The sequence below is a fragment of the Ranitomeya variabilis genome, chromosome 2, assembly GCF_051348905.1.
Source record: "Ranitomeya variabilis isolate aRanVar5 chromosome 2, aRanVar5.hap1, whole genome shotgun sequence".
NCBI classification, from domain to species: Eukaryota; Metazoa; Chordata; class Amphibia; order Anura; family Dendrobatidae; genus Ranitomeya; species Ranitomeya variabilis.
In genome coordinates, this window is record NC_135233.1 from 686,400,553 (window position 1) to 686,411,756 (window position 11,204).

General features: G+C 41.3%; 1 protein-coding gene across 1 annotated transcript; it reads right to left on the reverse strand.

Moving 5' to 3' along the window:
• Positions 1–664: 664 nt before the first annotated feature.
• Positions 665–9,318, reverse strand: LOC143809831 (uncharacterized). Its single transcript, XM_077292825.1, has 10 exons — positions 9,195–9,318; positions 8,731–8,782; positions 8,340–8,425; positions 7,892–8,053; positions 6,929–7,069; positions 6,554–6,694; positions 6,140–6,301; positions 5,452–5,589; positions 5,097–5,246; positions 665–1,894 (listed from the first exon to the last, which is right to left on the reverse strand). The coding sequence occupies exons 1-9, from the start codon at positions 9,295–9,297 to the stop codon at positions 5,119–5,121; spliced, it is 1,113 nt and encodes a 370-aa protein (XP_077148940.1). The 5' UTR covers positions 9,298–9,318; the 3' UTR covers positions 665–1,894; positions 5,097–5,118.
• Between the last annotated feature and the right edge of the window lie 1,886 nt (positions 9,319–11,204).

Sequence of the window (11,204 nt, forward strand, 5' to 3'; positions counted from 1 at the left end):
ATATATATATTTTTTATCTTTTTTACAATGTCCCACGGTGGGACATCACTGTAAAAAGTCACATCGCTGATCTGACACTTTGCACAGCACTGTCAGATTAGCGATCTGACAGGCAGTGAAGGAAGTACTGCTCTCAACAAGCACTGAGAAGCCACCTCCCTGCAGGACCCGGAAGGACCCCACGGTCATCTTTGATATTGGGGTCTGCAGGCAGGGAGAACCTCAGAACAACACAATCACATTGTGTTGTTCTGAGGGAAGCACGCAGGGAGCCCCCTCCCTGCACGATGCTTCTCTATGCCACCGAAACGCTGTGATCTTGTTTGATCACAGTGTTCCGGGGGTTAAAGTGACAGGAGCCGTCCGTGACCGCTCCTGGCACTTAGTGCCTGGTGTCAGCTGTGAGAATCAGCTGACACCCGGCCCCGATCGGCCGCACACCACCCATGAGCATGGCTGATCAGCTTCAACGTACTATCCCATCCATGGTCATACGGGCCCAGCCCACATCGATGGGATAGTACATCATATGTCAGAAAGGGGTTAAAGATGAATATTAAATGTATAGCAACTAAGTTTGATTGTGAGAAAATACAATTATAAGCCGCTGTGTTTGACTGCATAAAATGTTCCCTCGTCACAGATTTGTATATACTCTGCTGCATTGTAAAGATCTATATAAGCTCAGATACACTGCTACATATCATTCACTGACTTCTTTACTTCATTCAAGGTGTGTAATGTAGAAGTTCCAATGGAAGTCAGGGCAATAGATTTAAAGAGTGCCCCAATAATAATGATGAAGTGAGGCTCTTGACTTACAAAGAGTCAACCTTCAGCACTAGGAGAGGAAAAACCCCCAGTGGAGGAAACCTCTAGGGAACCATGGCTGAAGGACTGCCCTTCCCTTAGGCTGTAGATCTTCATTGATGAGAACAGTGACCAAGCCTGGAATCTGTCTCATAGTGCAGCAGGTAACTCAATCAATTTATGAATTTTTCTAGCTGCATAATGAACATCAAATGTTTTATGCATTGAGGAGACCGAGCCCGGAATCTGCCTCATATTGCAGTATTAAACTCACATATTCTGTGAGTGCTTCTAGCTGCAGAAAGTCCAGTAATGTCATATTCATAGTTGGAGAACAGAGACCGAGCCTGGAATCTGCCTCGTGCAGAAGGAAACTCACTTATTTTATGAGTGCGTCTAGCTACAGAAAGTCCAGTAATGTCATATTCATAGTTGGAGAACAGAGACCAAGCCCGGAATCTGCCTCATTGTGCAGTAGGAAACTCTAATTTTGTGAGTGCTTCTAGCTGCGGAAAGTCCAGTAATGTCGTATTCAATGGTTTGGAACAGAGACCGAGCCCGGAATCTGCCTCGTTGTGCAGTAGGAAACTCACTTGTTCAGTGGGTGCGTTTAGCTGCGGAAAGTCCAGTAATGTCACATCTGGTGGTTGGGAACAGAGACCGATCCCGGAATCTGCCTCATTTTGCAGTATTAAACTCACATATTCTGTGAGTGCTTCTAGCTGCGAAAAGTCCAGTAATGTTGTATTCAATGGTTTAGAACAGAGACCGAGCCCAGAATCTGCCTCGTTGTGCAGTAGGAAACTCACTTGTTTAGTGAGTGCGTCTAGCTGCGGAAAGTCCAGTAAATGTCACATCCGATGGTTAGGAACAGAGACCGAGCCCGGAATCTGCCTCATTGTGCAGAAGGAAACTCACTTGTTCAGTGAGTGTGTCTAGCTGCGGAAAGTCCAGTAATGTCACATCTGGTGGTTGGGAACAGAGACCGAGCCTGAAATATGTCTCTTTTTACCAATGTAAAGTCGTTCTCTCCAGCTGGATCCCATGTTCAATGTGGGTTCACAGCGAGACCCTTCTGCCTCACCTGCAATAAAAATGTCACAAAATTAGCAAAACAGTAAAGATTAATATATGTACATGGAGACCGATTATGATGCGTGGGGTAACAGAAGATGTTTACACATCATCCATTATCTCTAGATTATAATACAGAACTATGTAATATATAGTGGGCATCATTTAATGTCTATGTTCAGGTACGTTCTACATCCTATCAGTGCTGTGATAGGAATTGTACCCTGCCTATTATTTTTTTTATCTTCTATAATGAGATTACAGCTATCCCTCCGTCATGAAACAAATACAGCACTCCACCCAATTTCCTATAAACCCAAGAAAAAGCTGTGATGGTGAAATAACTCAGGGATAAGTGTATTAGTACAAGCACTTACTTATGGCATCTGGAGGTACATTTGATATTGAGCACCTTTTATCCGGCCATTGGCTCTTTTGATTTATACATTTGCACTTTAAGCCACTTTTGCTATACGTGGAAGGTGATCATGATTATTCATCTATTTGTTTTTGCCATGTCCACACACTTTTGTTTGTGCTTTCAATGTGTTAGTCATGTGCTCAGCCAATTTTATGTTATTGTGATTTATTAAAGATGATTTACATTGTTCTTTATCATATTTGTGATTTGAGAATGACAACACCCATTCTCCAGTAGTCCAGCAAGTCTTATCTCACAGACTGGTGATATAGTTTGCATAAAGAAAAGTAATACTATCAAAGTTTCGGTCGTTAGTGCCCAATTTCTAATTATTTAGAATATTACCTGTTAATACTAATACATAACATAATCATAAAACACATTTTAAAACCCTAAGGGTATGTGTCCACGTTTAGGATTGCACCAGGATTTGACGCAGGTAAAATCTGCACCAAATCTGCACCTGAGGTCACTGGCAGGTCACCTGCGTTTTTTATGCGCTTTTTGACTCGTCGCCGCATTGTAAGGACATGCTGCATTCTGAAAAGACGCGCCGCATGTCCTTTTACGTGGGTCTGCCGCCTGCGTGTTTTACCGCATAGTGGAGACGGGATTTCATGAAATCCCCTCCACTATGCTGTAACATCTGGACGCTGCGTGTTTGACGCTGCGGCTCTACGCAGCGTCAAACACGCAGCGTTTCCTGAACGTGGAAACATATCCTAAGGGTATGTTTCTACGGTCAGGATTTGCTCAGGATTTGATGCAGGTAATATCTGCACCTGAGGTCCCTGGAAGGTCACCTGCTTTTTTGATGCGTTTTTTCATGTGGATTTATGTTTTTGTAAGCTAAATAAAGATATACCAAAAAAAAAAAAGAATTGTGATGTCATTTCTTGTCCAACCTCTTCATTTACATACTCCATTGAAGAATAATGTTTACACACAGAGATAAATAAATAGATATTAGATAGATAGATAGATAGATAGATAGATAGATAATACCAAGCCCAATGTTTAGTAATAAATATAATAAAATGGCACATAAAGAGTTAGGCCGGGATCACACATGCGAGAAACTCAGACGAGTCTCGCCTCAATACCCAGCACTGCCGACTCGGGAGCGGAGCGTGCTGTTGCATGTATTTCTATATAGCCGCACACTCCGCTCCTGAGTGCCGGCGGCAGTGCCAGGTATAAAGATGCGAGGCTCGTCTGAGTTTCTCGCATGTGTGATACCGGCCTTAAATAAATACACACACACAAAATCTGCGTTAGGCCAGGGTCACACTAGCAAGAAACTCACATGAGTCTCGCACCTCAATACCTGGCACTGCCCCCGGCATGCGGGACCCACTCATGTGAGTTTCTCGCAAGTATGACCCTGGCCTTAAAAGCAATATGTTTAATTAAAAAAAAAGAAATTGGCGTCGGCTCCCGTCCAATTTTCTGCGCCAGAGAGGGAGAGCCAGCAACTAGGGGGGACAGATGTTTGTAGCCTGGGAAGGGGTTAATATCCATGGCCCCTCTCTAGGCTATGACATTAAGCCAGCTTAGTAATGGAGAGGCGTCAATAAGATACTTACCATTACTAATCCTATAGATGTTAAAGGGTTAATAAAACACACACATGCAGAATAAAGTATTTTAATGAAATAAAACACAGTTTTGACCATATTTTTATTATACGCTCAATCCATGCGATGCCCTCGTGTTCTGGAAAAAAGAAAAATAATAAACCAACAGTATACTCTCTGAGTCCGACGTTGTCCTTTAAATAACGAGTGTCCCACGACGAGTCCAGCTCTGCTACATCAGGATACCGGACATCCAGATGTAGCAGAGCTTGTAGATGATCGCTGGAGATAACTCTCCAGCGATCACCTACATTCTAGCACTCACGGTCAGCTGACCATGAGAACCAGCCTAGTGTGACCAGAGATAACCCCCGGTCACGTGCACGGCAGTTCTCGTGGTAAGCTAAGTTATCGCGAGAACTTAGCTTACTGCGAGAAGTGCAGTGGACGCGCACTTCCGGCGGCGGGACAGGTAAGCCGGCATGTGAATTAGTACACATGCGTAGTAAGCTGCGTTAACGCAGTTACTACGCATGTGACTAATCATTAGATGCGGCTTTACCGCATCTAATGAATGTCTATGGTAAATTTGCGTCGCCGCATTGTAAACAGACATGCTGCGTTTTCAAAAGTTGCGCCGCATGTCCGTTTACGCGGGTCTGCCACCTGCGTATTTTAACGCACAGTGGAGACGGGATTTCATGAAATCCCCTCCACTATGCTGTAACATCTGGACGCTGCGTGTTTGACACTGCGGCTCTACACAGTGTCAAACGTGCAGCTTTTCCCTGACCGTGGAAACACACCCTAAGACCTTACATTTGGTTTTTGCTGCCATAGGCCAGAAGTTCCTAAAAGACAAACTTCACTGGGATTTTATATTTCCCTAGGACTTTGTCCAGGCTAAAATTTTGAGGAGGTGAAGCAGTAGACAGAGGAGGATTCAGAGGAGGCGCTGGAATAAGTTCTCTGTCCTTTTGGTTTGTATAAATGATAGTGGTTATTGATTAGTTATTCATTAATGCACATTGATTCTACTCCACTGTCAGGCTGAGTTTGAGGGCCATGAAATACTAAGAAATTGTTCTAACTGCAATTTAATAATATTGCTTAAAATGGCCAATGTTTAATTTATGCAAGTTATGGAAGTTAGTACAGGTTATATTTGTGGTAGTGATCATCTTCTCATCAGCATGAAGAAAGAGGGAACTTACTCTCAGAGGCGACGTTCACATTCTATTCTGGCATATGGATGCATATTCGGGTGCAGACACAGAAATGTTGTTTCTGATCACATCTGTTTTCGGCAATGGGTCCATGAGGAGCATCGTGATTTAATATATTTATTTCATCCACATGTTCTCCTGTAAGGTGTAACATTGAAATTAACGTCACTAAAATAAAAGCTTCCAAGTTTAAGGAATATTAACATTCTACAGGTTTTATAACCGCTAAATTGTAACGTATGAAAATAGAAGGATCAAACAACCAGTTATCTCCTTTTAGAGATTTTATTATTAGGCTGCTGTTTTTCTATTAAACATTTGCTGGAAAAGCCTGAGAACTTACCGTCATTACAGTCATAGAAGATGTCCACATCCTCATCTGGGTCCACATTGATGATTACATATCCGGAACCAGAAATGGAAATGTTGTTGTTTTCAAGGACATGTTTGGTTTCGGCATTTATTTTATCGCAAATTCCTCCTGTAAGGTGTAACATTAAAATTAACATTATTACAATAAAAGCTCCTACATTTGTTAAACAATATAAAAGGGAGTCTGTCAGCAGGTTTTGCTATGTAAGCTGGAGACAGCATGTGTTTTAGCACCAGAAGCTTACCATTGCTGTGACTCAGGAGCTCTATGCCTCCTGGTCCGGGAACGCACCCTACTGTGATAAGCAGCTCACTGTCTATGGACATTGTACATGCAGAGCCTGGTGTGGGTGCGGGAAGCTTTCCCAGCTATGCTTCATTGCAAAATCTAAAATCTCTGATTGTATGAGAACGACTGCACCCAGTAATCTTAGTCATGAATTGTTCTGTTCAGATTTTCTTTGCCTACACCAGGCTGCTCTCAGATGAGGTAGCAGAAACAGATTTCCTTTCACATCATACAGGTTTTATAAATGCTAAATTGTAAAGTATGAAAGTAGAAGGATCAAACAACCAGCTATCAACTTTTAGAGATTATTTTATTAGGCTGTTTCTTTTCTATTAAACATACATGTATGTTAGAAAAGCCTAGAACTTACTGTCAGAGGAGATGATCGAATCCTCATCTGGATCCATGTTGATGACTACATAACCAGGGCCAGGAGTAGAGATATTGGTGTGTTTGAGGACATCTGTATTTTTGTCCATCGGTCCATAAGGAACACCATCATTTACAGTAGTGATTTCATTCTCTTGTTCTTCTGTAACATAGAACATTGACATTAGCATTAATAAAATAAAAGCTTCTATATGTTTCCTACAAATAATTAAATTATACATGTACTATAATCTGTAAATGGTACAATTATGAAAATAGATGGACCAAACCCTCAGAGTAACATTTATGTATGGGGTTATTTACATACATGCTCCTTTTAGAGTTTTTATTTTTAGGAAGTTTTATCATGCTAAATACTTGTTAGAGTACATGACATAAAAGCCTGAGAACTTACTGTTAGAGGAGATGACCATATCTTCAGATGAGTCGTTAGTAATTATGTCACCATGGGGACCAGGCGTAGAGATATTGCTGTTTTTGAGGACATCTCTCTTTTTGGCCATTAGTCCATGAAGAGCATCATCATTTACATCTTCTGTAACATAGAAAATTGACATTAGCGTTAGCAAAATGAAAGCTTTTATATGTTTGTTACAAATTAAATTATACAGGCATTCTAATCTCTAAATGGTACAATTATGAAAATCGAAGGACCAAACCCTCAGAGTAACATTTATGTACAGGGATTTTTACTGACATGTTCATTTTAGAGGGTTTTTTAGGAAGTTTTTTCATGTTAAATACATGATTTAAAAGCCAGAGAACTTACTATCAGAGGAGATGATCATATCTGCATGTAGGTCTGCAGTAATTATGTCACCATGGGGGCTAAGCGAAGAGATGTTGGTGTTTTTGAGGACATCTCTGTTTTTGGCCATCAGTCCATGACGAGCATCATCATTTACATCTTCTGTAACATAGAACATTGACATTAGCATTAATAAAATAAAAGCTTCTATATGTTTGTTACAAATAGTTAAATGGAACCTGTCACCACTTTTCTGTCCTACCAGCTAAAATTATCATTTTATTCAGTGTCCGCTAAATACTTATGTAATCCCATGTATCACCCATAAAAACCTTTTATATTTTTCCTATGATGTATGCTAATGGGGTCCGTCCGGTCCAATGGGCGTGGCTTCGGTTCACTCACTCCACCCCTCTGCTCTGCTACTGCACGCAGTCCTTGATGTGGATGACTTAGATTGCTGTGAGATATCGCACCTGCGCAGTCAAATGGCTTCTTGCGCATGCGCACTTCTGAGAAACTACTTGACTGCGCAAGCGTGATATCTCACAGAGATATGCGTCAGCCACGTCAAGGACTGCGTGCAGCAGCTGAAGAGAGGGGTGGAGTGAGTGAACTGAAGCCACGCCTATCGGACCGGATGCACTCTATTAATATACATTGCGGGAGAAATATAAAAGGTTTTTATGGGTGATACATGGGGAGTAGGGGGTTACAGAATTACTTAGGGTATGCATAGCTGACACTGAATAAAATTATATTTTTAACTGGTAGGAGAGAAAAGTGGTGACAGGTTCCCTTTAAATTATACAGGTACTATAATCTCTAAATAGTTCAATTAAGAAAATAGATGGAGCAAACCCTCAGCGTAACATTTATATATAGGGTTATCTACTGACATGCTCATTTTAGAGATTTTTTTAGGTCATATTTTTCCTGTTAAATACATGTTATAGTACACATTATAAAAGCCTGAGAACTTACGGTCAGAGGAGATGATCATATCTTCATATGGGTCTATAGTAGTTATGCCATAATGGGGGCCAGGCCTAGAGATATTGGTGTTTTTGAGGACATCTCTCTCTTCAGCCATGGGTCCATGAGGAGCATCCTGATTTACAGTCATTATTTCATCCTCATGTTCTCCTGTAACACAGAACATTGAAATAAGCATTTCAAAAGGAAAATATTCTGTTTCTTCTAGATTGTTTCTGCTAGGTCTACAGTAAATTCACTGTCATTAAGAGATTGTTCTTATGTTATAAGGTTGCTTTTTCTTTTAAACAGATTTCATATATTGAAAGAAAGTAAACAGAATGTGATTAGAGTATTCAGCTTTACAATGTGAACTGCGTCCATGTAATATAAAAGCTGCCAAGAAGTAGTTGTATGTATATAGATATTAATGTCAGATGTGTTAGGCTGTACGTACCGGTAGGATTAGCCCTATTCTCTATGTCTGCGTCCATGGAATCTTGTCCAGTAACATTTCTCCCGGATATATTCTTTTTCAGATGCCTTTAAAGTGATAAAACAGAAGTCAAGTTGCAAATTGTAAAGAAAACTATTTCTGTGTTCTGCAGAATGTTATAAAGGCATTTATTTTTCTTCATCTATTTTATCTATCCCTATCTGCAGTCATTTTTGTTATCTATGACAATCAGCAATGTTTTCATATTGTACAGAAAAGTCCATTGTGCTCGGACAGATCAGACCCAGCTTATGAACGACTAAACATCTCCACTAGATTGTACCCTATACTGAATCGTGGGATATTTCTTATACAGACTCCCGTGTAGCCCATAAATCATTATAAGACTTACCCACATATGATGGTACAGATGACACCTAACATGAATCCAAAGAGAAAGTGTTCTATTGGAAGAAAAGATAAAGAATATGTCAGATATTTAGAGCTACTAATGTATACATTATATTTTGCTCCTCATTTACTTAACCAGACCTAGGACCATTCCTATGAGTAAGGGGACACAAGCACAATAGCTGTCGGCCCATGGTTCAGCTGATCTGTTCAGCCGGCAGATATTTCTCCTGACTCCTCCATACCCAGGAGCGCTACCTCTGCCGATCGCACCTGTGCTCTCTGTAAGTAAGCCACTGGTAGATTCCTCTGGCGTTTCCGTGCGGTCACCGCACACACCGAAAAATCGCTAGCTTAGGCGGCGTTTCAGGGAGGAGGAAGTATGCTGCCATCCGCAGCCCTCCCGTATGCAAGTGTGAAGCCAGCCTAACCCCATATTGGATGAAAATCTGGTAAAGCACTTACTTGCAGGGGTCAAAGCCCTGGAATCAAACTCGCTGATGTTGATAGGAGCGCCTTCTACAGAAGTAAGTAGCACAGTCACAATTAGAAGAAATCGAAACAGCATTTTAGCCAGGAGGAAAATCGCTTATTGTGTGATACACAGTGAGCCTCTCCAGACAAAGCCTCTTCCTGCAGTGTCATTCCATATAACCACACAGTCCGTGATGTCACAATGCTGATCTCAGTGTGACATCACGAGGAGCGGAACATGAGTGATGTCACAATGGGTCAGGTAGCGAACCACTAAAGATGAAGCAGCTTCAACCATTTTTATATGTTTCTTACTATTACTAGTTTTGTCTGTAGATCACTGATCAGAATATAACATTACACAGGATTCATGCTGGAATATGACCATCCTCAGGGTTAAGTAGTAAATGCAACAGGCAGGGAATAACTGGAGAACTGAAGGATCAGAGGATTTTCTGATCAGTGCTGATTACACAGATAGTGTGGCCTTAATATCTGTAGGTCCCATGGTTCTGAAGTCCATTGCCATATTTCAGCGGTCGCACTCTGGTTCACATATAAGCTCACTGGGGTAATCCAGATAAATCCTGCATTGTCCAGATGTCCTATATAATTACCCCACACAGCCGTTAGTCTACTCACCCTGTCAGGGGTGAACCTAGCCTTTGTGCTGCCTGAGGCGAAGTGCAGAACGGCGCCCCCCTCCCACTTAGTACATTTTTTAAAATCGATAGGAATAAATCTGGTTCATACAGATTTATATCCTGTAAAAATGAGGACAATAGTGGATATTTTAATTCAGAGGAATAGAAAAACAAGACGTCCAAATACAAGGATGTCAGAGCCATCACTGCACATACAAGAACCTCACAGAAGAATCCAGAACAAGGGTCATTAACCCCTTTATGCCATTTTACATACTATCCCGTCCAGGTGAACTGGGACTTAATTCCCAGGGACAGGATAGTACATCATAGACGATCAGTCCTCCCTTGAGCGCGGCTGAGTGTCAGCTGATTATCACAGCTGACATCCGGCACTATGTGCCAGGAGCGGTCACGGACCACTCCCACCACTTTAACCCCTGGAACACTGCGATCAAACATGATCGGAACGTTCTGGTGGTATAGGGAAGCATCGCTCAGGGAGTGGGCTCCCTGCATGCTTCCCCGAAGCCCTCGGAGCAACGCGATGTGATCGCGTTCCGAGCGTCTCCACCGTCCTCCTCCCTGCAGGCCCCAGATCCACGATGGCTGCAGGGGTCCTTCCGGGTCCTGCAGGGATGTGGCTTGCAAGCGACCGCTGAGAGCAAGCGACGGCAAGCCTCCAGCACTGCCTGTCAGATCGCTGATCTGACACAGTGCTCTGCAAAGTGTCAGATCATCGATCTGACACTATACCATAATATCCCACCCTAGGATAAAGTAAAAAAAGTTAAAAAAAAAATATTAACATGTGTAAAAAAAAAAAAAAATCCTAAATAAAGAAAAAAAAATATTGTTCCAATAAATAAATTTCTTTATGTAAACAAAAAAAACAATAAAAGTACACATATTTAGTATTGTCACACCTGTAACGACCCGACCTATAAAACTGTTGACCTAGTTAACCCCTTCAGTGAACACCGTAAAAAAAAGAGGCAAAAAACAACGCTTTATTGTCATACCGCCGAACATAAAGTGGAATAACACGCGATCAAAGAGACAGATATAGAAATAACTATGGTACCATTGAAAATTTCATCTTGTCCCGCAAAAAATGAGCCACCATACAGCCTCATCAGCAAAAAAATAAGAAAGTTATAGCCCTCAGAATAAAGCGATGCAAAAATAATTATTTTTTCTATAAAATAGTTTTTATTGTATAAAAAAGCCAAAACATAAAAAATGATATAAATGAGGTATCGCTGTAATCATACTGACCCGAAGAATAAAACTACTTTATCAATTTTACCAAACGTGGAACGTTATAAACGCCCCCCAAAAGAAATTAATGAATTGC

Bases quoted from the DNA above. Each gene is read 5' to 3' on its own strand.
- LOC143809831 (XM_077292825.1), bottom strand. From the start codon at position 9,297: ATGCTGTTTCGATTTCTTCTAATTGTGACTGTGCTACTTACTTCTGTA. The intron at 8,426-8,730 runs GTAAGTCTTATA...ATCACTTTAAAG, and splicing joins ATCTGTACCATCATATGTGG to GCATCTGAAAAAGAATATAT. The intron at 5,247-5,451 runs GTAAGTTCTCAG...TACACCTTACAG, and splicing joins CTTCTATGACTGTAATGACG to GAGAACATGTGGATGAAATA.